Source organism: Electrona antarctica, assembly GCF_951216825.1.
Source record: "Electrona antarctica genome assembly, chromosome: 8".
NCBI classification, from domain to species: Eukaryota; Metazoa; Chordata; class Actinopteri; order Myctophiformes; family Myctophidae; genus Electrona; species Electrona antarctica.
In genome coordinates, this window is record NC_136789.1 from 21,649,517 (window position 1) to 21,677,212 (window position 27,696).

Genomic DNA, 27,696 nt, shown 5'->3' on the forward strand with positions numbered 1-27,696 from the left:
ACACACGCCTACCTGTCTCCTTTGTATGGATGTATGGATACACACACACACACACACACACACACACACACACACACACACACACACACACACACACACACACACACACACACACACACACACACACAGATTTCTGACAGCACAAACAAACACACAGCAAAGCTCAGATGCCCTGCACGTGCACAGAGAAAAAGAAGGACTTCTTTGAAGCATAACCGAACTTCCCTTTGACTTTGACTGTCCTTACCCGTTTCCTACTTCACGTTTTGGAGAAGTAGCTGTCAAGGAACAGGTTTCTCTTTTGGCGTCGTCATCGCAGAAGCTCTGGCTCTGTCAGAAGCTCTGGCTCTGTCAGAAGCTCTGTCCCTGCCAGGACAGACCTTGACAGCAGGGATGTGCAGAGAGTGTTACTGAGGCAGGGGCTGAAATCCCGTAAGAGGGCACTTTTGGACAAAAATAGCAGATCTACAAGCTCACAACGCGTTGCGCTGCGATGCGTTGAGAGCTTGTAGATCAGCTATTTTCGGGTCGCAACCCAGCACTCTTTGTCTACATGTCGTAACTGGGTTACGACATGGATTTCGAAACAAATTTGTTCAACGCAACTGCGTTCCAAGTTCAGGAGACTTCGGAACAAAGCATTTCTCTTGAATGCTGCCTTTCGGAATGGCATGGAAAGGAGTGGCATTTTGCATTTCTTTCACCATAGTAAATGCGTGGTCTGGAAAGGGCAGTTGTTTTACAGACGGGTAAAAGGGCAGGGGCTCAAGCCCCCTTTAATGTCTATGTGTGCACGTCCCTGCTTGACAGCTCAACCGTGTCACGTCTGCTGTAGCTCGGAGCGAATAATAATGTATCTGTATATCGCCAAACGCCAATAGAGATGTGCAAAGACCAGAAACGCATACTCTACCTAGTAAAGGCAAACAAACAGCCCTGAATCAGTTATATTGGAATATCCAATTGGAAATCTTGTCTGAAGGCCAACCTGTCTGGCCATCTATGTGTGCCATCCGCTCTTCTCGTCTTTCAGCCTACATTTCTGTCATTCTACCTGTCTAGTCTGCTGCTTTATTCCCTCTGAAAGTGAAACTAAAATGTGTGCAGGGTCAGGGAGGGGTGAGGCAGTGCAGTGCAGTAGGTTGAAGCAGCTGGCTTTAAATCATAAATGCCCCTCTGCTACTTCGGCCAGAGGACAATATGATGCATATTGTGCTCATATGATGCATAAAAACTTGCTAGAAAGTGGCGAGAACAGTATCTAACAAACCTACACTTACAGCTTTGGAAAACCAATTCTATCATCACTGCCCCAATATGAAGGACCTTAAGAGATTGAATTGGGTCTGCATTGCAGTTTATTTATTTTATTTGTAACTCTTAACTGTTTTGATCCAGTTTTAGCAACGAAACCTGGGAGATTACAGTAGCCTCCTGATGGGTCACGCTTTCCAAACCCATGGGTCAGAACCCAAAAGTACAACCTGAGATCCAAGACTGGGACGCAGATAAACAATTTTAACAGACGAGTCCTTCCTCAATCAATAGTCTACTGATGATGATGTTACGGTAAATTGCGGTCGCCCCAAAAAACATAACCTAAAATCAGTTCAGAACCACTTATAGATGTAGTTGCCTGCTGCCTGATATACTTATTCATGAAACCATATTGAGTATAATAACCATGTTCTGTGAGTTACACGGTGGTATGAGAAAATATAATTTAGTCTTTAAAGTTTTTCACTCTCTGTTAGGGGAAAATGTGATCTATTGGTCGTTTGGGTTCCTTTTCCAACAACTGATCAAACTGCACACATAATGACATATGTACCATATTATATATATAGACACTAGACAGTGACACAAAACAGTTTCTAAAAAAATCTGACATTTCTTTGAAGATTCAGTGTGATATACAGTAAGTAATACAGCTTGGAGAAAGTAAAACAGTTGCTGCCAAAACAAAGGTCAATGGTCAAATTGGAAAGTCCTAGAAGAAGCATCATGAAGGTTATGGTGTAATATGGTGTAGGTTAAAACAAACATAAGTTTCTTGTTTAAACCAAATGTTTTCCCAGGTCGTTACAGATGTGACTGTTTCTAGGGCTGTGAATCTTTGGGTGTCCCACGATTCGATTCGATTTCGATTCTTGGGGTCACGATTCGATTCAAAAATTCAAGATTCAACTCGATTCTCAATCCATTTTGTTTTAATTCAAAAGCATTTTTTTTTCCAGATTCAAAACGATTTTCTATTAAAAATGATTCTCGATTCAATACATAGGATTTCATCACAATCTACTCCAGTCTTGAACTGAAGTGACTACAGTAACTTGAAAATGACTGAAGACATGATGTTTACTGTGATTAGGGTAAGCTTACATTTCATATCACAGACACCATGTAGTGAAAACTCCTGTAACTGTAACCAGAAAATAAATAAAAAAATCGATTTTTGGAAATGATGAATCGATTTTGAATCGTAATTCTAATTCGAATCGATTTTTTTTACACCTAGTTGTTTCCTTTCCTTATTGTTTACACTTGAAATGTCAGAGGGCTGTCAGTGTAGCCTGGCTAATAAGCCAGACTAATATCACACAACTGTCAGTGTGCACTACCTGTTCAGTTCCACGCATGGTGGAGTCTGAAAAGGTGGGGTTTCAAACTACGGCGGAAGATCGGGAGTGATGCTGCAGTTCTGATTGCAACGGGAAGTGCATTCCACAGTTTTGGGGCCAGAAGGGAGAAGAGTTTGGGACGTGTGGAGCGTTGTCCCGGCGTTTTTAGTTGTCTGTCTGTCTTTGTGTGCATCTCTCTTTGGCTCTGAGCGGTGTCATATACAGCAGACGGCCTTGTGCAGTACCTCGAGCACAACGGCTGCTTTAGCTACAACAAATGAGGCAGTAATTGCCGTTCTGCCTCCCCAGATCACACCCTGTGGATTCATGTTACTTTAAAGGTATATTCAGTGATTTGACTTAATTCAAATATCACTTATTTTTTCTTTTTTTCTGGATAATCCTCCCTACTATAGAGTGTGCTGACCATATAAGGAGTTCCTCCCTGTCCCCAGTGAGCCCCTGGGGTCAAAAAACCCTAATTTCAGTTTTGGTGGCGGGTGGCAAAACCTTCATCCAATCAGGATGAGAGGGGCCTTCCTCCAATCATGATCGAGTGGGGGCGGGCCTTGGTGCACATGCTGTTGGCCTGTTGCACTTCCCCCCCACTGTAGAGCGTGTGCATGTGCACATTTTGTTACCGGGGCGGACTGGGTGGTTTTCCAAATCACCCAGATCACTGAATGCTCCTTTAATGTTGACCACAACAACATCCGCAGAGCGGCTTCCTGTGTGTGTGTGTGTGTGTGTGTGTGTGTGTGTGTGTGTTGCTGACTCATCCCACTTTCACTTTACTGTAACCTTACCGTCCGTCTCCAGTGCCTCCTCTGGCCTTCTTCAAACAGTCATAAAGCATGGCATGCACCGACTTGTAGTGAAGCATGTCTGCTGTTGCTCTGTAAGGTGAGCCATTTTGGCTGTGGCAGGGGGAACTTTGTGAACTATGGTTTTTTTTATTACTTGACATTTGGTTGACGCGGCAAGACGTCATTTCTGATAAAACTCCCCATTTCAAGTAATTTGGTGACCACGGGGCTAAAGTTCATGTTCATATATTTTATTTGATTGTTATTCAACTGTTAGGCCACACTTTTGATCATCACAGTAGACTGGATTAGTTGTTCTGTATGTAAAGTTTAAACAGGCAGTAAAATCCAGAGTGTTAATTTAACACTAACAAGTGTTAAACAGACAAGGGGTTTAAGGCTGAACAGGGCCCTCATTTTTTTGCTTGAGTTTTAGGTGAGAGGTGTACATGGGAGACACGTTAAAGAATTATCTCCATTCTGGACGGGAACCCCTTTTGGGGTTCTGTACAGTATGTACACAGTATTCAAATTTTGAAATTGATGCTGCTATATATATATTTGAAGTTTTTCAGACAACTTAGGTCAGGATTTAGGTGTTTTTAGATTCAGCCTCAGTCCAAAATGGGTTAAGCATTTAAAAAAAAAATGGGGACAATCAGTGTCATGAAGGATGTGGTCTAATACGCTGCTCCAATAGCCTGTACTCTGTCTACATAAAATAATGGCAAATGAATAATGACATTTGCCCGGGAGTCCGTTTTGGAGCCCCCCTAAAGATGAAGACATCACTGCCAGGAGGATGTCATCATTCTGACATAAAAATCTTTATTTTTCTCTCTCTCTCGCCTACATGTGTATAATCTGAGTCACAGTAGTTAATTGTCAAAGTGAGTAAATGAGCTTGAGTGATAATGTCCCTGGACCTCCCCACTACTTTCACTCTCTACCGACCACCATCATGTTGCACTGCTCCTCTCATTTCCCTATTCCTTGTTTGTGATATTCGATAAGCTTTTGAACAGCTTTGGGTATATTATTAGATCAGCTTTTGGCCAGGCTTTGTCGGCCTGTCGGGGGGGAAATAGGTTGTAAATTCAGGGATGATTTATCGTTTACCCTTTTTGTGCCCGGGAAACAATTTCAAACAATTCATTCAAAAAAAGAAAAAAGGAATATGCAACTTGGTAGCTTGCAGATAACACAGCCAGCGCAACATTGATGCTTTAAATATTGGCTACAGCAAATACGGTTTATTTGCTGCTTGATTCTGCGTTCACACAGGAAGATGCAAAAGATACAAGTTACACCGCATATTTGTAGCTGAAGTTGAAACCAGCTCAATGTTTTTGTAGCTTAAGTCACCACGTAATTCCCCATACCCAACTACCTCATATAAGTCTTAACCGGCAGTTGACAACATACACGTCGCTGTCAAGACAGTAGCCGTGTTCAATCGCACAGAATGCAGTCTACCAACATCTAGGCCAGTAGACTGCTACCGAGAGCATTCAATGCTCCGATTAAGCATGACTTTGGCCCTTTCAATGCATTGATGGCATTCGAAACGGGTGCTTGAATGCAACGAGAGAAATGCTCTAAATATACAGATGGGTGACAAATTGGTCTGATGAAAAAATGAAATGAGTGAATGTAGACAAATGCAGAGGCTGAGGATACAATTAAGCAATTAACCTCCCGTCTGTGGCGTGTATAAAATGCTGAGCAGGCACAGTTTACCTCAATTTTGGATCCTGAAGTGTGTGAAAAAGATCTAAGCTACTATGAATGAGCTTCAATAAAAAAGACTCTGCTTGCTCGTGTTTCAATAGGAACACTGACTTCTGCATTTCCATCTATGGGAAATGGAAACTGGTCAAAAGCACACATTCAAATGACTGGCGTTTGTGTATTAGCACGATATTTAACCTATTAAAAACCATTTTACCAACGTGTCATTTTAGATTTTAGTGTTAGCTATTAAAAACAAAATAGCAAATACAGGCTCATCATGAATCACTTCGTGCTGAGAGTTTGTAAATCTTCCATTTTTGAAAAATCTTGAGTAGTGTGAGAACTACTGATTTAGAAGGCATTTGTAGAATCGGCCTCAGATCTTAAAATTAAGGAAAAAGAGCAGCTTTACTCCTCAGGTTACTGTGAAGGTCAATTGCAGGACATCAGGTCTATGTCTAAGACGGGTTCACAGGATAAACATCACCATATACACCAACACACTGCTGCCGTAGTATTAGTAGTTGGGGAGAAATGTCAATTTGCTGTATCATTTCCAGAGTGATTTACATTAAGCAAGAACAATATGGCAATACAAATAACCAGTTGTCAACCTAAGGGTTTGCACACACCAAAAATATGCGTTTGACCGTCATATAGCCTTTGCGCAAATATGTGTACCGATTAAACAACTTTCCAGAATACACAGAACTTTGTCCAAAAACTTTTATTGAAAATGTTAAGAAAAATGTGTCATTTTCAAATTAAAACGTTTAAAAAAAAATGAAAGCCATTTTAAAATGTTAAACAAAAATGCTGCTTGGTTTCCACAATAATCCCGACGACGACTACTTCCTATTTGCTGAAGCCGTGCCAATGACACAGCAATTAACCTGGAAGAGAACAGAATGTTACATTGAAGACCACAAACACTGAATGAACAAATGTCAAAACAAGCCGCAGCAACACGAGAAGCATATCGGTTAACTTTTCAAAAAGAAAGTATCTGCTTAATATATTTTAGTGTTGGTTTTCCCAAATATAGAATCATGAGTAATTTTACATACATTATAAAATCTTATACTGCGCTTAAATTAAATTTGGTTTCCATGGAGACACCAAATTGTGTTTGGCTAGCAGCCTGAAACCCAGTTTAAGCAGTTACAATGTGTGCTCAAGAAATACAGTAGATAAGTACTACCCACCTTGCTAGCAAACCTCAGAGAGTTCAAAGTCTCCCCAAAGTTGTCAGTCTCTGGGGAGATGTTGGCAAACATCAGCCTGATGGGGTGAGAAAAAGATCAGGTCATGTAATGCATCCCGACAGTGTTCCAAGACAAACTAGTTAACTCTAAACTAAATTTGACATTTGTGGATTTCAGAATAATTGTGGTCTCCAGGTTCAAACTCACGTTTTGCTGTTTCCTCCCAAACAGCCCTGAAGAAGATAAGTCAGTTTGGAATTCCTGTATGGAATGAAATTCTCCTGGAACACAAGGAAAATATGGTTTTAGCCTGGCCCAAAACAAGCTCCAGTCAAAAAGCAACAGATTGGAAATTAAAGTAGCATAAAGTAGAGTAGCATTCATAATTTCATATAACTGAGTGCAGGGTTCAGAGAATGACAGACCTTGTTTGCCAGGGCAGTGATGACAATGCCCAGCTTGGTGAGTGAGCCGTTAATGGCCGTCATCTCTTTGAAGCGATCACCTTGTGCCTGGCTCTTCTGAACACGCTCACTACCAGCCAAGTCCACCAGGCATAGGGTGGCTGTACAGATGAATACAAGTCAGCAATAAGAAAGTGTGATTGAGACAAACGTGCAAAACACAGACCGCCCCAAAAAGAAAAAAGATAAGTCAAGAAATTGTGTCTTTTTTTTGGGCCTTTTCTGCCTTAGATAGGACAGTGGAGAGACTGGGAATGACAAGCAACGGTCATCTGACCTTAATAAAGTACTCACAGTTGCACTTCAGGTCCCTGCCTGTGTTCTCTCCCCCGATGTCAAGCTGGAACACTGAGTGGGAGCGAGAGGAGCGGTCATTGACAGAGGTCTGAGCGGTGGCACGATTCTGGTTCGCCAGGGCCATCAGATCGATCACCTGACAATTGGGGAATATAATTGGCATCTTTAGTCAGCTTGGGAGATAAATGAGCATTTACATGAAGTGCCACATCATGCTCAACACATTTCAATACCAGGTTGAAAGTTAAGTGGCTATGTAACAACTACAGACAATAGAAATAAGTGTGCTGTACCTGGTCCTCTGAAGTGACCTTCTTGTATGTAAGGTTTGTTACGGTTCCAGTGTTGTCGGCAGACTTCCGGATCTCGTGCTCAGGCCGGTTGCTGGCCTTGCCGGTGTAGAGCAAGTCACGCAGAGTCTCATTGTAAATCTCTACGAAACTTGCTGTGAAGGAGAACTGGGGGAAACGAGGAGTATTAGGTGAGAACTTCCCTCCACAAATGGGATGCTCTATAGCAGGGGGTTGTAACTGATTTTGACCCAGGGACCACCATTCTGACAAAGAGCAACCTGGGGACCACCACTATTGGGCTGACCACCCGTCCCACATCTCTTGGAACAGTCCGGAAATAGCACTACTGTCCCGCAAATCAAAGATATGGGAAAAGAATTGAGAATGCGATACCATAATAACAATCATATTCGAGGGCTTTGAGAGAAATGACTCCAGACTCTCAGAGGGCAGGTGTGTGTCTGTATTCAGCTGTGATGCATCAAAGCAATTATGTTTCTGCACTGCCAAATAGGCAGACACCTGGCTTTTGTTCAAGCTGTTAACTAGGCTACATTTGGTTGTATGAAACACTGATTTATAAATAAAGTACTTTTAAACTGAAGATAGCCAATGTTGATAATTGAATTTAAAGAAATCCCCGGGATCACCTGCAATACCTCCGGACTACCGGTTGAAAACCCATTCTCTATAAATTACTTCAAAACCTAATCCCAAGGAATTTAAACTTCCATCAGACCAGCCACAGACTCACATTGTGCAAGGATATTACAATTTAAACTCCCATCAGACCACCCCCCCCCCCCCCCCCCCCTCTCTCTCTCTCTCATTAGCAGGCAACAGTGCAGCACTATCCCTCTCTGTGTTTCTGGCACGACAGCACCCCTACTGGTACTCATGACTCACAACACAAACATAGGTTAACACATAGGTTAACACGGACATTGCTGTTCCTTGGAGTGGTTACACCAGAAAAATGCATAGGGTGACCAACCTGCCAGCCTTTCTCCTCCAGTTTCCTTGCTGCCTGAAACACCTGCTGCACTGCCCGTGGAATGACTCCCCAGCCATCTTCTGAGTCTTCTCCCTCCATGGTGTGGGTTTTGCCGCTCCCCGTCTGGCCGTATGCAAAACAACAAACGTTGTAACCATCCAGGGCCGACTGTATGAGGAGGGAGAGCTCTTCAAAGACCTGGAGGAAGGACAGCCAAAATAAATAAACAGCAAAATTAAGATGTCTCACCATAACAGGACAATGAGTGAGTAAGAGTATATAAATACCTCTTGCTGCGAGGAATGGGGCCCAAAGACCTTGTCAAAGGAGAAGGAGTAGTTCTTCTGCGTATCTGTACGACCTGTATGAGACTGAAGGATTAAATAAAAGTTGATGTTATGTCCATCGTTTATGGAGGCAGTGATAAGAGAATGCAGGTATAAAAATAAAAACTAACATTGCCAATATGAATCCAGTGATGACAAAATGAGGTCTACTGCAATTACAGGTTGGCCCCAATGTAGTTCAGACTAGAGCTTTCACCGGGTCCCCGATAACGAAAATACCCAAGTGGACCCGAGCGAGAACCGCACAGGTCGGAATCCATTCGGGTTTGGTTTAACTGAAAATGTTTTCGGAGCGGGTCGGAATCGGTAAAATGTCAGATAAATTTTGAGACCTCTTTTTAGACCTGTGAAAGTGTGAAGAGCTCTAGTTCAGACTTCATGGGGTCAGTCATCTAATATAGGACTCTAGATTTGGACATGGGTTCAGACTTGACTGCAACACTTCCCCTTTGAAAAATAGCCCATGTACAAGCTCACAAGTGGTGAAGTTCAATCATCATTAGCGGAAACACTTCAGTGAGAAATTGTCTGGGCAGTTCCCAGGTATAACTTCTGGTATGAGAAGAGTATAGTGCTCAAAGATGCGTTTGTTTTCTGCGTTGAACCTTTAAGTCATTGGTCTAACCCAGCGGTCCCCAAATATTTTTGGCCGTGCACCCCCCCCCCCCCCCCCACGCTCAAGTCTCGTTGTATTTGGCCGGAAATTATACATTTTTAATATGATTATGGCAAATAATCAGTGCATCACTGCACTGAGAGACATGCAGCTGCTCTATACATCTCCTTAAAACAGTGTTTTACCAGATTTAGCAATTTGCGCTAAACAGCATAAATGGTAAATGCTAAATGGTGCATTTATATAGCGCCTTTATCCAAGGCGCTTTACATAGACTGTGCATTACATTCACACACTGATGGCGGTGGAAACCATGCAAGGTACCAACCAGCACATCAGGAGCAATTAGGGGTTCAGTGTCTTGCTCAAGGACACTTCGACACTAACTCTGGGGGAGCCCAGGTTCGAACTGGCAACCTTGCGGTTACCATCTGGAAACTCTACCCCTGAGCCACCGCCGCCAGCACCAGCATAAAACCACCCTTTTCATGTCATGTCTTGGGAACCGCTGGTCTAACCAATATAGGCATAATGGACTCACCTCCTCACTCTTGGCCAGAATCAAGGTCTTGTCATCATGGGCAGGGAGCTGGATGTGGCCACCCATCCCTCCAGCCAGAAGAGGGCGCACTCTACAGAAAACTCTGATGTTCCCCTATAGAAGGAAACCAGTTTGAATTCAAAACATGACAGGGTAAAAGACATTTCCCCATACATACTAAGACTAATAGGCACATTAAGAAATGAGATACAGTAACACTTATTAAATGTAAACAAACCCAATTTATTATAAATGGGGGACCTGACTCTTACAAACTAACCAGAAAGGAGTGGCTCATATTCTACCCACAATGGACAGAACAGCTACAAGTTCTGTGACCGTCTACTCTACACTTAAAGACTACGAGACAGACTATGGCACCTAGGGAAAGAAAGGCTGCACACAATTTGTCCCATTTACAGTTCTAAAGATATCAGCAATACAACTGATGCTCATTACTGAATGCAATTCATAATTATAGGCACATCATGCATGCACGCACGTCTATGGAGTGGCAAACACTTCTCTCCTTATATGCAGACAGAGCCCTATAATGCTAAAAACTTGCCTTGAGTTCCTGGATGACGTTGTGTAGGCACCTTCGCTCCATCTCACCAAAGTGGATCTCATCCCTCTGGCGGGCTACCGTCTCCTGACAAGAGGTCAGCTTCTCCTCAGTCTCTCTGAGTGTTGTCTGTGTACAAGCGAGGTTTGTCTGGGTACAAGCCAGGCTGGACTCGGCCACAGACAGCTTCACCTTTGAGAGAAGCAGAGAGACATTTTAAGAACCATGGTTTTATACAGGCTTCCATCTGCATTTTTATTTTTTTAATCTAGGCTGTTAAAAGGTCATGACTTTGAACCCTTGGCTTGACCATATGTGAAGTTGCGAACCTTGGGTGGGGAAAGCAAATGAGACAAGTGTGTTCAAGTTCAGAGGCTTTATTTATTGGAAATGGTGTGGTAATGAATAGCTTACCTTTAGAGACTGCAGCTCCCTTTCCAGATCTTCTGCAAGGGTCTCTGTAGCCTTGTGCTCCTGCTCCAGGTGCAACAGCTGTCTCTCCATCTCTCTATTGTTGCTGGTCATGTTTTGGAGATCAGCTTTGACCCCATACAGGACTTTCAGCTCAGCCTCACACTCACTGATGGGAAAGGGCAGGATTTTTTATTTTTCTTCAGCCAACCAACATTGGCCAAAAACAGACATTGTCTGGCAGTTATACATGGCAGTTATATTTAAGCACTTTGAACCTGGTGTCATAGCTTTGTAGATCAACCTTTTTGTTAAATGAAAATAAGTTTGGCTTGTGTGTATCATATTTGCATACTGGTACATACGGTATTCATTGTAATCAACTTAAATGTCCATTTTCATATTATAATAATTAGTCTAGGATCAAACTATTGATTACACCCCTAGTGATAAGACATACCTGAGCCGACTCTGCTGTGCTCTGATGATGACGTCCTTCTCGGTCACTGCAGCCTTGAGCGACTCATTGCTCTGATCAGAGGACTTTACTTTATTCTGATATGCAGTGAGCTTGCCCTGCATATCAGCAACCTTGCCTTTTAAGTCCCAGCTAGGTCGCTTTGTTCCAGCTGACACACCTGCTTTTGGAACTGTGGCTGCAGGCCTTTTAGCAGCTGCACCTGTAGGACATCAAAATGTGTGTTTTTTTTAGCTGTGCCAACCGCTCTAAATCATCAAGGTGCCGCTCACATCACACAAGTGTTATTTTTAATTACTTTTATACCAACTAGTTAAGTTAACAATGTAATGAACTAAGTGCAAATAAAGCCAAAAGATGGCTTTGGTGTTGGACCCATTAACCACGGTTCAGGCATAAGAGCAGGGGCTAGGCCATTTTGTTGCAGGGCAGCACAAAGACAACATGGGTCTCTGGCAGACACCCAGAGCTACTGGGGTGTAATCAAATTACTTGAGGCCTTCCTGGGCTCTGTGCAGCGCGTAAATGCCTCAGACAGTGTCCAAAATGTCCATTAACAAACTGCACAAAGTCAAAGACTAGGGTTGCTATCAAGGTCTGGGAAGATTCATTTAGGTTACCCAATTTAGGTTGTTGTGCCTCATGTTAACACTTTGACAATTAAAATCATCCATTCCCATTGTTGATGGGTGGCCTAGAGCTGACAAGAGTTTAACCTCTGCAGTCAGACTTAATGTAACAAATTAGCTGATAACAGCTGCCTGGGCAGCATTCCTTTTCGGGTTTATGATCTGGTCGGGAGCCCATGATATCGTTACATCATGTTGTAGTCATTGTTTTGTAGTCAGGCCCTCAAATCGATTTTCCCCCATAAAAGCTGCAGGCTACGAGAGAACGAGTCACGCTTATTGTTACTATAACATGAAATACCGATATGATCCACTCCAGAGTACAGACCAGATCACACAGCAATTTAGTAACTCCGACTAGGCTTTCCTCCGGGGGGGAAATCCTGGTGACGCGAGGTTAGATCGCATGTTTCAGACAACTCACCTCTAGAAGGCCCAGCAGCAACAGTGGCAGCAGGATGGCCCATGGCTCTGGCTGGTTTAGCTGAAAGGCACGGAGGGTGGCAGTGGTTACTTCATTTTTTTAACTTATTCATAATAAAAAGCTTAAATGAATGTCAAATGAAAGACAGTCCTGAAGATGGTTGGACCCTACACTCCAAATCTAGAGGAGTATATAGTTATATTTGTATACAATACAGTACACAGTGACAGTCTCACACTGAGGATTTTCAGTGTATGGTGAACTTACACACAGCCGGTGACACAGGGGGTCTGGCACTGGACGCTGGGAGTCTCTTGGTGCCTACGATAGTGGCTGCTACCGCCTCTGGCTCCTTGCGCTGCCTTTTCTGCAGAAACGGCATCAATAATGGGTTAGGGGTCAGAACATGGTACAACCACAACTTTTTCCCAGCCCTTGTGGTTGTGATATTTAGCAGGAAATTAAAGTAATTTTTAAAGGTGGTTTTTAAACTGTTGCAATTCGAAACTGGCCTCCGTAAAATCTGAATTCCCCCCCCCCCCCCCACCGCCCACCCCTTTTTCCCCCTCACTGTATGTTTATTTTCCCTTTTTACCTCCCTTATGATGAATTCCTGTTCTTTGACTATATAGAAGTGTCCATTTGTAAGTCTCTAAATGTTTTTATGAATTGAACAAGGTGGACCCTCTTGTAAACAAGTGTAATGCTTAACTGGGTCGTCCACTCACAGTTAACAGTCTTTGTATTGAGTTTGTACTGGAGTTGAAATGTACTGTGATTCTGCAAACTGTTAATACATATTTCAATCAAAAGCAACACAAACCTGGGCAGGCTGGCTTTCAGAGTTGTCTGAAGCATTGGCCAGGAGCTGTCTCTTTGTGGAGCTCATTGGCAAGGGGAGACGAGAGACGGCCTTGGGCAGATCTGCGTTCTGTTGTATATTATACACAAATATTTAAGTTAAATCTTAGAGCAAAGAACCGAGAAAAGAAAGTTACCACGATAGACCGTGTCGGGTAAATACATTTAACACCAACGGTGACCCACCTCCATTGTGTTCGTTTGCTCTTGATGTTCTTCCTAACAGAGAAGGAGATTGTTAATGTTAACTCACTGCACAGTATATGGTACATCAGTAGGCTATTTAGAAACAAACTAACATTTTCATCATCAACATGAGACAGAAATCAGTACCGCGTTTGCCCGTTGTGAATAATGTGTAGATTAATAATAAAATAAAAATAGTTTTCCTACCGTGTTTGCTTCAGTTTACTGCTGACTTGACTCAGTTGACTGGCTTCAGTGGCTTCTTGGAAACACCTAATAACTGATGGCTCTCGGGTTGAGTTGTTACTTGTTGCAGCTAACATACAATAACTTAATGGGCAGGAACTCAGGCAGTGTATATATAGCAGGCCACTGATTGAGGAGGTAGTGAGAGCAGGTGTGATTAGGGATTGAGAGAGAATGACAGCAGGTGAGGTGGGTGGATCCAATCATGTAATAGGCCAGGGGGAGGGTTGCTTGCTGTTGCTCACTAGGACAACTCTTTTCTACAGTCTGTAGATGACTACATGGAAAGGGATGTTACTGTATATAGGGTTGCATTACTCTTATTGTTATTAAAAAGACAATTGCACATTTGGGAGTTCATTGGTGCAAAAACAAGTCTCTGGAGTGGCCTACAGAGATGTGGAAAACTGGAAAAAAGTGATTCAGATGAGTCATCCTTGACTACTGTATATTCTTGACCCCACTCTTCAAGTGGGCGAGTGCGTGTGCGGCATACGCCAAGAGAACTGTACAAGACCTGAATGATGAACCCTTTATCACAGTAAAGGGGTCTGGTGGCTCTGTTATGCTATGGGGGTTATTTTCCGGGCCACTTGTGTACTTAAAGGGAACGGTCACTCAGTGCAAATCAATACAAAGTTATTCTGCACCATGTTCCTACGATGAAGCACATTGAGTCACTGAATGGAGTCACTGAGTGTGGAAATGGTGCCAATCATAATGCTATGGCCTTCGCAGTCACCAGCTCTCTCTCTCAACCCACTTGAGACATGGGAGATTTGGGAACAAAACGTGTTAGACAGAGCTCTCCACCACCATAATTATCATCAAAACATCAAATGAGGGAATATCTTTTGTGAATGGTGTTCCATCCCTCCGGCAGAGCAGAGGGACGAGCACTGAAGCTGTCCTGACACTTTATGTTGGCTCTTCCTTTAATTTGTCACCCGTCTGGGGTTGCTCCATGTATTGATTTCAATTCAAAGTAATCCAATAAATCATCCTGCCACTCTCCCTCCCGTTCCAGGAGCATTGACCGAGTGTTACGACGAGCTGGGGAATCGCTACCAGCTGCCCGTCTACTGCCTGTCGCCGCCCGTCAACATGATCGAGGAGCACTCCGACGAGCCGGACGGCTCCGACCCAGACTCTTCCTCGGTGGCGGATCCCTCGGCGGGCAGCGGGAGCGAGGGGACCTCTGGAGGCGAGTGCCTGCTGCGGCTGCGCCTCTCCTCGGGCCGCGATCTGCGCCTGGCGGTCCGCTGCAGCGACACTGTGGGCGCCATGAAGCGCCGGCTGCAGGCACAGGAGGGCGTGGCGCCCTGCACACAGCGCTGGTTCTTCTCGGGCCGGCCACTGACGGACCGGCTGCGCCTGGAGCAGCTCAACATCTCCAAGGAGTATGTGGTGCAGCAGGTGATCCTCAGTCAGCCGCCACAGGCGGAGCCGCCGGAGCCCTCCGCATGCGCGGCTGCGACAGAAGGCGGGCCGGCTCTGCCTCAGGAGCCGACGCCGGTGGAGAACTGAGAACTTGGGCCGGGAGACGGAGAAACGCACGTCACTGACTGGCATGGAGGAGGAAGACGCAGGGATGAGAAGAAGGTTTCTTTTTTTCTGTCCTGACACTCTTCTTCTGGGCTTTTCTGTTCTCTTCTTCTTGCACTCCTGCTCGCCTAGCTGTTTTCGTAAAGGCATGCAGGGAAAAGTAGGCGGGGATGAGGGTTGGCTGTCCGCCGGAGCGAAGGACTCTGGGATTGAGAAAGGAGCCTTCCTCCTGGTTTTACACATAGACCTTTTTTGAACTTTTTTTTGGAAGTCTTTAAAAAACAAAAAAGACTTGTTCCTATGGAAACCAAAAGGAATAGAACTTTTGTCAGTCGGTGCTGAAAGTGAAAAAGGGTTCATTAGCGACGCTTGTGTTCCCAACTGTTTCTGTCTATATCCTTCTGTTCATTAGCTACTCTACTGGCCGAGCAGTGTTCTCCTGACTGTTTCCTATATCGCTGGTTCTCAACGTGAGGTCCGGGGACCCCCAGGGGTCCTTGAGTTGAGTAGGTTCCAGGTGGTCCCCAGCTAAATTATCTATAATTAGGAAACAAATGGGCCCTTATGGTAAAGTAACTCTGAGAGTGTAAAAATGGAACCAAGCAAACCATTACAAGTCCATTTATACACTCGTAGAGTTAAAATACTGAGGATTTTACGGTGTAGATTGGGATAGATAAAAATAGTATCAAATGGGGGTCCGGGGCCCTAATGCATAGCAAACTTGGGGTCCTTGAAATAAAAAATGTTGAGAATCAATGTCCTGTATGCTGTATGGATTCATCTGCCATCACGGTAGAACGATGATACATTTCAATGTCCAATTTACTTTCGCAAAGAAAGTGTTTTCAATTATCCTGGTGTAGCTGTTCATTCTTTTTTACATTTTCTAACCCCCCACAGAGGGACGGTATTTATATAGAAGGAAGTGCGGCTACATGGAACAGTTAATACCCATGTGAAAATAACTGGGCTGTACCAATGGTCACCGTTTCTTTCTGTTGGGAATATACTGTGTGTTGACTATAGGGCTGGCCAATATATCAATATTCTAATCAATATCGTGCTATGAAACTACATATCATCTGGGATTTTGAATACCGTAATATCATGATATGCCATAAAGTGTTTCCTGGTTTTATAAAACGTCATTGAAAATGGCCGATCTACAGGCTCATAACGCGTCGCAAAACGACTTGTGAGCTTGTAGATAAGCAATTTTAGCCATTTCTGAAAAGTCTTTTTAGGGTGGGAAAAAAACGATGTTATCAATATATATAGTACAATATAATAATTTCAGTATGAGGTCATTGGAAAACACATCGGCCAGCCCTAGCGCTAACAGGCAGTCTGTGTCCTTCCTCTTGAAGTACAGTACGTACAGTAGGTGAACTGTGGAATGCGCTTTGTACTGCAGTTAACATGAGGAGTGGGAGGGGGAGGAAGGGGGGGGGGGTGTTACTCAACTGCCAGTATACAGTATACTTATATACTCCGTTTCACTCCACGTAACAATACAATCACGTAACAGGTTAACATAAAGTCGGTGCCTGTGTCGGTGCACGCGTGTGCGTGCGCGTGCATTATACATGTTTCTGTGCGCCCGCGGGAAATGTAAAGCGTTTGATGCATTTTCTTTCGCAGGGAAAGAAGATGCATGTTGTTATGTTATTTCAGAAACGGTTGCATATTTTGATGAAATAGAATGTTTTTAATTAAATTGCTCAAGATTTCTACTCCTGCTGGATCCTGTCTCTGCTTGGCCTTTCTTTCTCTGTGTTCCAGTTGTGTTTTTCCTCACAGTTAACACAGAGCAATCTCACCACCATAGAGACAGAATAAAAACAAACTATTAACCCATTTTGATTCCAGAGATCAGATTCTAAAAATGTCTTCTATATCCTGACAGTTTTAAGAAAAAGCTATGTTTCTATGTCAGTCGTTCTTCGATTTTTCAAAAATAGCAGACCTACAAGCTCGTAGCGCGCCACTCGGTGGCGCGCTATGAGCTTGTAGATCTGCTATTTTTCAATTGCTAAAGCATAACATAATGCTAACACCAAAAGGGGTTCCCGCCCAGAATGGGGTAAAGAAACAAGGCTTAAGGCTGTGTCTGAAATCACTCTCATTCACCACTCCCTGTAGGCTATTAGGGATTTCTACATAGGAGACTAGTGAACTCATCAGCAAATTAAAAACACTACGCAGGCCAAAGTCAGCATTTTTCTTTCACTGCAATTCATGATAGTATGTTGGTTTTGCAATAGTGCCCATCAGTTGAACTTGTACCCTGCTTTTCACGTTGCATTGTGGGATAATGAGTCCACTATATGGGGTATATTATAATGATGATCACATCATCACAATACATTCGGACACCACAACAAAATGGCGTAATCACTACTATAGTCATATTAGTGCACTATGTATATAGTGAGTATAGGGACTGATTTCCTACACAGCCTAAAGCAGTGGTTCCCAAAGTGGTGTCCGGGGACCCCCAGGGGTCCTTGAGAGAGTTCCAGGGGGTCCCCAGCTAAATGATAATTAGGAACCAAATGGACCCTTATGGGTCTGTAACTCCAAATGGAACCGTTCCATTTGTACACTCAGAGTTAAATTAACTTTGATTTTACATTATACATTGGGGTCCCAGAGATGATAAATTACATTAAATGGGGGTCCGTAGACTAATGCATGTCAAACTGGGGGTCCTTGAAATTAAACGGGTTGAGAATCACTGCTAGAGCCGTGATAAATCTTCTCTTATGGGGGTCCTTGGCATATATGTTCAAATGGGGGTCCGCGGGCTAATGAGTATCATTTTGGGGGTCCTTGAGATGAAAATGTTTGTGAACCACTGGCCTAAAGAGCCTAAAAGCCCCTCTGGCGGCCTCTTGAGGCCATGCTGCTCCTTACACCCAACCAGACCATTGAATTTGAACTTGATTGGCATTGCCATGCTTAGAGACCCAAAAGCTAAAGGTAAATAAAAGTACCAATAATTAAAACTGCAATCCATAACCTTTTTTTTACTGAATACATTTTGAAATGTTGACAAACAAAATACAGGTGCAGGGTACAAAGTGGTTAAAACCCTGTTCCTTAGTTCTAGGAGTGTAAAGGTTGCAACATAAACGAACAGGACAAAGGATTTAAAACTGAATATATATGTATTACAACAAAATGTAGAAATAATCACAAAAATTTCAGTGATATAATTCAGACCCTATCCTTAACCTCATGACTATCTATATCCCTAAATAAGTCTACTTGCCAGCCCATAGAGCCCCTTTGTGAACCTGGACATTTTGAGTACCCTATAGTTGTTAGAAATATTGTATGGGTCCCCAGCATTTAGAAACTGCCGAATGCTAACTTGCATGTTGTGTAATTTTAATAATTAGCTGGGGTATCATTGACAACCTATATATGGCAACATTTTCAAAATTCCATTGTGCTTTGCAATGGATTCAGAATAATGAAAAACCTAGTTTGAAACGTCACATACCACTAAAAAGCATAATACAAATTTGAATTGTATAGGTTGTCAATGATACCCCAGCTTATGCTAATTGCCCAACATATGCAAGTTAGCATCCGGCAGTTTCTAAATGCTGGGGACCCATACTCAACATTTAACAAAACATTAGGGTACTGAAAATGTCCAGGTTCACATTCTGGCAAGTGGACTAAAACGTAATAGTAATGTTAGGTTAACCGCACGCAGAATCCATATATGTCCAGACTAACGGGATGTCAGAGTTTGTTTCCAAGGTATTTCCCATTAAAATGTTGCACTTCCTCACAGCATAATTGCTTGGTTTTCAAGAAAGAAACGTCACTTTGGCAATGAGGGAGAAAAAAAAAATAGCCGTCTGCCTGTATTTATATCTACATATACACCAACCCACTGCTGCCGTAGTATTAGGAGTATTTGGGGAGAAATGTCAATTTGCCGTATCATTTCCAGAGTGATTTACATTAAGCAAGAACAATATGGCAATACAAATAACCAGTTGTCAACCTAAGGGTTTGCACACAGAAAAAAATATGCGTTTGACCGTCATATAGCCTTTGCGCAAATATGTGTACCGATTAAACAACTTTCCAGAATACACAGAACTTTGTCCAAAAACTTTTATTGAAAATGTTAAGAAAAATGTCATTTTCAAATTAAAAAGTTTAAAAAAAATGAAAGCCATTTTAAAATGTTAAACAAAAATGCTGCTTGGTTTCCACAATAATCCCGACGACGACTACTTCCTATTTGCTGAAGCCGTGCCAATGACACAGCAATTAACCTGGAAGAGAACAGAATGTTACATTGAAGACCACAAACACTGAATGAACAAATGTCAAAAAAAAGCCGCAGCAACACGAGAAGCATATCGGTTAACTTTTCAAAAAGAAAGTATCTGCTTAATATATTTTAGTGTTGGTTTTCCCAAATATAGAATCATGAGTAATTTTACATACATTTTCAAATCTTATACTGCACTTAAATGAAGTTTGGTTTCCATGGAGACACCAAATTGTGTTTGGCTAGCAGCCTGAAACCCATTTTAAGCAGTTACAATGTGTGCTCAAGAAATACAGTAGATGAGTACTACCCACCTTGCTAGCAAACCTCAGGGAGTTCAAAGTCTCCCCAAAGTTGTCAGTCTCTGGGGAGATGTTGGCAAACATCAGCCTGATGGGGTGAGAAAAAGATCAGGTCATGTAATGCATCCCGACAGTGTTCCAAGACAAACTAGTTAACTCTAAACTAAATTTGACATTTGTGGATTTCAGAATAATTGTAGTCTCCAGGTTCAAACTCACGTTTTGCTGTTTCCTCCCAAACAGCCCTGAAGAAGATAAGTCAGTTTGGAATTCCTGTATGGAATGAAATTCTCCTGGAACACAAGGAAAATATGGTTTTAGCCTGGCCCAAAACAAGCTCCAGTCAAAAAGCAACAGATTGGAAATTAAAGTAGCATAAAGTAGAGTAGCATTCATAATTTCATATAACTGAGTGCAGGGTTCAGAGAATGACAGACCTTGTTTGCCAGGGCAGTGATGACAATGCCCAGCTTGGTGAGTGAGCCGTTAATGGCCGTCATCTCTTTGAAGCGATCACCTTGTGCCTGGCTCTTCTGAACACGCTCACTACCAGCCAAGTCCACCAGGCATAGGGTGGCTGTACAGATGAATACAAGTCAGCAATAAGAAAATGTGATTGAGACAAACGTGCAAAAAGAAAAAAGATAAGTCAAGAAATTGTCTTTTTTTGGGCCTTTGCCTTTGATAGGACAGTGGAGAGACTGGGAATGACAAGCAACGGTCATCTGACCTTAATAAAGTACTCACAGTTGCACTTCAGGTCCCTGCCTGTGTTCTCTCCCCCGATGTCAAGCTGGAACACTGAGTGGGAGCGAGAGGAGCGGTCATTGACAGAGGTCTGAGCGGTGGCACGATTCTGGTTCGCCAGGGCCATCAGATCGATCACCTGACAATTGGGGAATATAATTGGCATCTTTAGTCAGCTTGGGAGATAAATGAGCATTTACATGAAGTGCCACATCATGCTCAACACATTTCAATACCAGGTTGAAAGTTAAGTGGCTATGTAACAACTACAGACAATAGAAATAAGTGTGCTGTACCTGGTCCTCTGAAGTGACCTTCTTGTATGTAAGGTTTGTTACGGTTCCAGTGTTGTCGGCAGACTTCCGGATCTCGTGCTCAGGCCGGTTGCTGGCCTTGCCGGTGTAGAGCAAGTCACGCAGAGTCTCATTGTAAATCTCTACGAAACTTGCTGTGAAGGAGAACTGGGGGAAACGAGGAGTATTAGGTGAGAACTTCCCTCCACAAATGGGATGCTCTATAGCAGGGGGTTGTAACTGATTTTGACCCAGGGACCACCATTCTGACAAAGAGCAACCTGGGGACCACCACTATTGGGCTGACCACCCGTCCCACATCTCTTGGAACAGTCCGGAAATAGCACTACTGTCCCGCAAATCAAAGATATGGGAAAGAATTGAGAATGCGATACCATAATAACAATCATATTCGAGGGCTTTGAGAGAAATGACTCCAGACTCTCAGAGGGCAGGTGTGTGTCTGTATTCAGCTGTGATGCTCGTTATGCATCAAAGCAATTATGTTTCTGCACTGCACTGTCAAATAGGCAGACACCTGGCTTTTGTTCAAGCTGTTAACTGGGCTACATTTGGTTGTATGAAACACTGATTTATAAATAAAGTACTTTTAAACTGAAGATAGCCAATGTTGATAATTTAATTTTAAAAAATCCCCGGGATCACCTGCAATACCTCCGGACTACCGGTTGAAAACCCATTCTCTATAAATTACTTCAAAACCTAATCCCAAGGAATTTAAACTTCCATCAGACCACCCACAGACTCACATTGTGCAAGGATATTACAATTTAAACTCCCATCAGACCACCCCCCCCCCCCCTCTCTCATTAGCAGGCAACAGTGCAGCACTATCCCTCTGTGTTTCTGGCACGACAGCACCCCTACTGGTACTCATGACTCACAACACAAACATAGGTTAACACATAGGTTAACACGGACATTGCTGTTCCTTGGAGTGGTTACACCACTCAAAAAGAAAAATGCACAGGGTGACCAACCTGCCAGCCTTTCTCCTCCAGTTTCCTTGCTGCCTGAAACACCTGCTGCACTGCCCGTGGAATGACTCCCCAGCCATCTTCTGAGTCTTCTCCCTCCATGGTGTGGGTTTTGCCGCTCCCCGTCTGGCCGTATGCAAAACAACAAACGTTGTAACCATCCAGGGCCGACTGTATGAGGAGGGAGAGCTCTTCAAAGACCTGGAGGAAGGACAGCCAAAATAAATAAACAGCAAAATTAAGATGTCTCACCATAACAGGACAATGAGTGAGTAAGAGTATATAAATACCTCTTGCTGCGAGGAATGGGGCCCAAAGACCTTGTCAAAGGAGAAGGAGTAGTTCTTCTGCGTATCTGTACGACCTGTATGAGACTGAAGGATTAAATAAAAGTTGATGTTATGTCCATTGTTTATGGAGGCAGTGATAAGAGAATGCAGGTATAAAAATAAAAACTAACATTGCCAATATGAATCCAGTGATGACAAAATGAGGTCTACTGTCTGCAATTACAGGTTGGCCCCCGATAACGAAAATACCCAAGTGGACCCGAGCGAGAACCGCACAGGTCGGAATCGGACGAAATTGTCACGGATCCATTCGGGTTTGGTTTAACTGAAAATGTTTTCGGAGCGGGTCGGAATCGGTAAAATGTCAGATACATTTCGGGACCTCTTTTTGGACCTGTGAAAGTGTAAATAGCTCTAGTTCAGACTTCATGGGGTCAGTCATCTAATATAGGACTCTAGATTTGGACATGGGTTCAGACTTGACCGCAACACTTCCCCTTTGAAAAATAGCCCATGTACAAGCTCACAAGTGGTGAAGTTCAATCATCATTAGTGGAAACACTTCAGTGAGAAATTGTCTGGGCAGTTCCCAGGTATAACTTCTGGTATGAGAAGAGTATAGTGCTCAAAGATGCGTTTGTTTTCTGCGTTGAACCTTTAAGTCATTGGTCTAACCCAGCGGTCCCCAAATATTTTTGGCCGTGCCCCCCCCCCCCCCCCCACGCTCAGTCTCGTTGTATTTGGCCGGAAATTATACATTTTTAATACGATTATGGCAAATAATCAGTGCATCACTGCACTGAGACATGCAGCTGCTGTATACTCCTGCAGCTGCTCTATACATCTCCTTACAACAGTGTTTTACCAGATTTAGCCATTTGCGCTAAACAGCATAAATGGTAAATGGTGCATTTATATAGCACCTTTATCCAAGGCGCTTTACATAGACTGTGCATTACATTCACACACACCGATGGCGGTGGAAACCATGCAAGGTACCAACCAGCACATCGGGAGCAATTAGGGGTTCAGTGTCTTGCTCAAGGACACTTCGACACTAACTCTGGGGGAGCCCAGGTTCGAACTGGCGACCTTGCGGTTACCATCCGGAAACTCTACCCCTGAGCCACCGCCGCCAGCACCAGCATAAAACCACCCTTTTCATGTCATGCACGCCCTAGAGGGCATTTGCGCACCAGTTTGGGAACCGCTGGTCTAACCAATATAGGCATAATGGACTCACCTCCTCACTCTTGGCCAGAATCAGGGTCTTGTCATCATGGGCAGGGAGCTGGATGTGGCCACCCATCCCTCCAGCCAGAAGAGGGCGCACTCTACAGAAAACTCTGATGTTCCCCTATAGAAGGAAACCAGTTTGAATTGAAAACATGACAGGGTAAAAGACATTTCCCCATACATACTAAGACTAATAGGCACATTAAGAAATGAGATACAGTAACACTTATTTAAATGTAAACAAACCCAATTTATTATAAATGGCCGACCCGACTCTTACAAACTAACCAGAAAGGAGTGGCTCATATTCTACCCACAATGGACAGAACGGCTACAAGTTCTGTGACCGTCTACTCTACACTTAAAGACTTCGAGACAGACTATGGCACCTATGGGAAAGAAAGGCTGCACACAATTTGTCCCATTTACAGTTCTAAAAATATCAGCAAGACAACTGATGCTAATTACTGAATGCAATTCATAATTATAGGCATATCATGGCAAACACTTCTCTCCTTATATGCAGACAGAGCCCTACAATGCTAAAAACTTGCCTTGAGTTCCTGGATGACGTTGTGTAGGCACCGTCGCTCCATCTCGCCAAAGTGGATCTCATCCCTCTGGCGGGCTACCGTCTCCTGGCAAGAGGTCAGCTTCTCCCCAGTCTCTCCGAGTGTTGTCTGGGTACAACAGAGGTTTGTCTGGGTACAAGCCAGGCTGGACTCGGCCACAGACAGCTTCACCTTTGAGAGAAGCAGAGAGACATTTTAAGAACCATGGTTTTATACAGGCTTCCATCTGCATTTTTATTTTTTTAATCTAGGCTGTTGTCAAAAGGTCATGACTTTGAACCCTTGGCTTGACCATATGTGAAGTTGCGAACCTTGGGTGGGGAAAGCAAATGAGACAAGTGTGTTAAAGTTCAGAGGCTTTATTTATTGGAAATGGTGTGGTAATGAATAGCTTACCTTTAGAGACTGCAGCTCCCTTTCCAGATCTTCTGCAAGGGTCTCTGTAGCCTTGTGCTCCTGCTCCAGGTGCAACAGCCGTCTCTCCATCTCTCTATTGTTGCTGGTCATGTTTTGGAGCTCAGCTTTGACCCCATACAGGACTTTTAGCTCAGCCTCACACTCACTGATGGGAAAGGGCAGGATTTTTTTTTTTCTTCAGCCAACCAACATTGGCCAAAAACTTTACAACAGACATAGTTGACATTGCAGTTATATTTAAGCACTTTGAACCTGGTGTCATAGCTTTGTAGATCAGCTTCCCAGTCCCCCCCCCCCCCCCCCCATATTTTTGGTCATGTCATTATAGCTTTGTAGATCAGCCTTTTTGTTAAATGAAAATAAGTTTGGCTTGTGTGTATCATATTTGCATACTGGTACATACGGTATTCATTGTAATCAACTTAAATGTCCATTTTCATATTATAATAATTAGTCTAGGACTCTGTCAGGATCAAACTATTGATTACACCCCTAGTGATAAGACATACCTGAGCTGACTCTGCTGTGCTCTGATGATGACGTCCTTCTCGGTCACTGCAGCCTTGAGCAACTCATTGCTCTGATCAGAAGACGTTACTTTATTCTGATATGCGGCGAGCTTGCCCTGCATATCAGCAACCTTGCCTTTTAAGTCCCAGCCAGGTCGCTTTGTTCCAGCTGACACACCTGCTTTTGGAACTGTGGCTGAGACAGGCCTTTTAGCAGCTACACCTGTAGGACATCAAAATGTGTGTTTTTTTAGCTAAATCATCAAGGTGCCGCTCACATCACACAAGTGTTATTTGTAATTACTTTTATACCAACTAGTTAAGTTAACAATGTAATGAACTAAGTGCAAATAAAGCCAAAAGATGGCTTTGGTGTTGGAACCATTAACCACGGTTCAGGCATAAGAGCAGGGGCTAGGCCATTTTGTTGCAGGGCAGCACAAAGACAACATGCGTCTCTGGCAGACACCCAGAGCTACTGGGGTGTAATCAAATTACTTGAGGCCTTCCTGGGCTCTGTGCAGCGCGTAAACGCCTCAGACAGTGTCCAAAATGTCCATTAACAAACTGCACAAAGTCAAAGACTAGGGTTGCTATCAAGGTCTGGGAAGATTCATTTAGGTTACCCAATTTAGGTTGTTGTGCCTCGTGTTAACACTTGACAATTCAAATCATCCATTCCCATTGTTGATGGGTGGCCTAGAGCTGACAAGAGTTTAACCTCTGCAGTCAGACTTAATGTAACAAATTAGCTGATAACAGCTAGCCTGGGCAGCATTCCTTTTCAGGTTTATGATCTGGTCGGGAGCCCATGATATCGTTACATCATGCTGTAGTCATAGTTTTGTAGTCAGGCCCTCAAATCGATTTTTCCCCATAAAAGCTGCAGGCTACGAGAGAACGAGTCACGCTTATTGTTATTCTTCTGGTTTGAGGGAAATTAAGTTCCAGATTGAGGATTCCGGCCTGATGACTACAACATGACATAACGATATGATCCACTCCAGAGTACAGACCAGATCACACAGCAATTTTGTAACTCAGACTAGGCTTTCCTCCAGGGGGGAAATCCTGGTGACGCGAGGTTAGATCGCATGTTTCAGACAACTCACCTCTAGAAGGACCAGCAGCAACAGGATGGCCCGTGGATCTGGCTGGTTTAGCTGAAAGGCACAGAGGGTGGCAGTGGTTAATTAATTTTTGAGTGGTGTAAACCACTCCTACAACTGGCTTTTGTGTGCAGAAAAAAATGAGCATGGTTGCTATGTTCAAAATAATTTCTGACGTAATTAAATCACACCCGGGTGAACTGGATGACCGTAGCAACCATGCTCATTTTTTCTGCACAAAAAAAGCCAGTTGTGAAATCACATCCGGGTGTGATTTCATTACGTCAGATCAGAGCTGATCATGCTATATAAAACCTTACACCACTCAGTTCACACGGGTGCGATTTTTTAACTTATTCATAACAAAAAGCTTAAATTCTTGTCAAATGAAAGTCAGTCCTGAAGATGGTTGGTTGGACCCTACACTCCAAATCTAGGAGAGTATATAGTTATATTTGTATACAGTACACAGTGACAGTCTCACACTGAGGATTTTCAGTGTATGGTGAACTTACACACAGGGGGTCTGGCACTGGCCGCTGGGAGTCTCTTGGTGCCTACGATAGTGGCTGCTACCGCCTCTGGCTCCTTGCGCTGCCTTTTCTGCAGAAACGGCATCAATAATGGGTTAGGGGTCAGAACATGGTACAACCACAACTTTTTCCCAGCCCTTGTGGTTGTGATATTTAGCAGGAAATTAAAGTATTTTTTAAACGGTTGCAATTCGAAACTGGCCTCCGTAAAATCTGAATCCCCCCCCCCAACCCCTTTTTCCCCCCAACTGTATATGTTTCTTTTCCCTTTTTACCTCCCTTATGATGAATTCCTGTTCTGACTATATAGAAGTGTCCATTTGTAAGTCTCTAAATGTTTTTATGAATTGAACAAGGTGGACCCTCTTGTAAACAAGTGTAATGCTAAACTGGGTCGTCCACTCACAGTTAACAGTCTTTGTATTGAGTTTGTACTCTAGTTGAAATATACTGTGATTCTGCAAACTGTTAATACATATTTCAATCAAAAGCAACACAAACCTGGGCAGGCTGGCTTTCATGGTTTTCTGAAGCATTAGCCAGGATCTGTCTCTTTGTGGAGCTCATTGGCAAGGGGAGACGAGAGACGGCCTTGGGCAGATCTGCGTTCTGTTGTATATTATACACAAATATTTAAGTTAAATCTTAGAGCAAAGAACCACCGAGAAAAGAAAGTTACCACGATAGACCGTGTCGGGTAAATAAATTTAACACCAACGGTGACCCACCTCCATTGTGTTCGTTTGCGCTTGATGTTCTTCCTAACAGAGAAGGCGATTGTTAATGTTAACTCACTGCACAGTATATGGTACATCAGTAGGCTATTTAGAAACAAACTAACATTTATCGTCAACATGAGACAGAAATCAGTACCGATTGCCCGTTGTGAATAATGTGTAGATTAATAATAAAATAAAAATAGTTTTCCTACCGTGTTTGCTTCAGCTTACTGCTGACTTGACTGGCTTCAGTGGCTTCTTGGCAACACCTAATAACTGAGACTCCAGGACAGAGGGCTCTCGGGTTGAGTTGTTACTTGTTGTGGCTAACATACAATAACTTAATGGGCAGGAACTCAGGCAGTGTATATATAGCAGGCCACTGATTGAGGAGGTAGTGAGAGC

The 27,696-nt window shown here is 43.3% G+C and overlaps 3 protein-coding genes across 4 annotated transcripts; 1 reads left to right on the top strand and 2 right to left on the bottom strand.

Moving 5' to 3' along the window:
* Nucleotides 1-5,872: 5,872 nt before the first annotated feature.
* Nucleotides 5,873-27,575, bottom strand: LOC306928596 (carboxy-terminal kinesin 2-like). Of its 2 annotated transcripts, none has more exons than XM_079508831.1 (17): nucleotides 27,504-27,575; nucleotides 13,473-13,505; nucleotides 13,249-13,356; nucleotides 12,693-12,792; nucleotides 12,426-12,485; nucleotides 11,355-11,574; nucleotides 10,898-11,063; nucleotides 10,487-10,675; nucleotides 9,919-10,032; nucleotides 8,702-8,785; nucleotides 8,415-8,612; nucleotides 7,421-7,585; nucleotides 7,125-7,263; nucleotides 6,792-6,931; nucleotides 6,574-6,647; nucleotides 6,367-6,442; nucleotides 5,873-6,054 (listed from the first exon to the last, which is right to left on the bottom strand). In XM_079508831.1, the coding sequence occupies exons 2-17, from the start codon at nucleotides 13,476-13,478 to the stop codon at nucleotides 6,010-6,012; spliced, it is 1,884 nt and encodes a 627-aa protein (XP_079364957.1). In that variant the 5' UTR covers nucleotides 13,479-13,505; nucleotides 27,504-27,575; the 3' UTR covers nucleotides 5,873-6,009. The 2 variants fall into 2 exon arrangements, with proteins under 2 accessions (XP_079364957.1, XP_079364956.1); XM_079508830.1 differs by lacking the exon at nucleotides 27,504-27,575 and adding an exon at nucleotides 13,680-13,812.
* On the top strand, nucleotides 13,802-16,679 carry LOC306928603 (ubiquitin domain-containing protein 2-like). Its single transcript, XM_079508838.1, has 2 exons — nucleotides 13,802-14,135; nucleotides 14,746-16,679. The coding sequence occupies exons 1-2, from the start codon at nucleotides 14,000-14,002 to the stop codon at nucleotides 15,243-15,245; spliced, it is 636 nt and encodes a 211-aa protein (XP_079364964.1). The 5' UTR covers nucleotides 13,802-13,999; the 3' UTR covers nucleotides 15,246-16,679.
* On the bottom strand, nucleotides 19,389-27,622 carry LOC306928600 (carboxy-terminal kinesin 2-like). Its single transcript, XM_079508835.1, has 17 exons — nucleotides 27,504-27,622; nucleotides 27,301-27,333; nucleotides 27,074-27,181; nucleotides 26,555-26,642; nucleotides 26,043-26,093; nucleotides 24,931-25,153; nucleotides 24,401-24,566; nucleotides 23,987-24,175; nucleotides 23,440-23,553; nucleotides 22,197-22,280; nucleotides 21,910-22,107; nucleotides 20,912-21,076; nucleotides 20,616-20,754; nucleotides 20,306-20,445; nucleotides 20,088-20,161; nucleotides 19,881-19,956; nucleotides 19,389-19,567 (listed from the first exon to the last, which is right to left on the bottom strand). Exons 2-17 carry the CDS (start codon nucleotides 27,304-27,306, stop codon nucleotides 19,523-19,525), a joined length of 1,866 nt encoding a protein of 621 aa, XP_079364961.1. The 5' UTR covers nucleotides 27,307-27,333; nucleotides 27,504-27,622; the 3' UTR covers nucleotides 19,389-19,522.
* Between the last annotated feature and the right edge of the window lie 74 nt (nucleotides 27,623-27,696).

Coding starts and splice junctions, on each gene's coding strand:
- LOC306928596 (XM_079508831.1), bottom strand. Junction 12,486..12,692: donor CCCTGTGTCACCGGCTGTGT/GTAAGTTCACCA, acceptor CGTGCCTTTCAG/CTAAACCAGCCAGAGCCATG. Junction 11,575..12,425: donor TGCTGCTGGGCCTTCTAGAG/GTGAGTTGTCTG, acceptor GATGTCCTACAG/GTGCAGCTGCTAAAAGGCCT.
- LOC306928603 (XM_079508838.1), top strand. CDS start 14,000: ATGGAAAGGGATGTTACTGTATATAGGGTTGCATTACTCTTATTGTTA. Junction 14,136..14,745: donor ATGTGGAAAACTGGAAAAAA/GTGATTCAGATG, acceptor CTCCCGTTCCAG/GAGCATTGACCGAGTGTTAC.
- LOC306928600 (XM_079508835.1), bottom strand. Junction 24,176..24,400: donor GGGAGCTGCAGTCTCTAAAG/GTAAGCTATTCA, acceptor CTTCTCTCAAAG/GTGAAGCTGTCTGTGGCCGA. Junction 19,568..19,880: donor CCCTGAGGTTTGCTAGCAAG/GTGGGTAGTACT, acceptor GTTCTCTTCCAG/GTTAATTGCTGTGTCATTGG.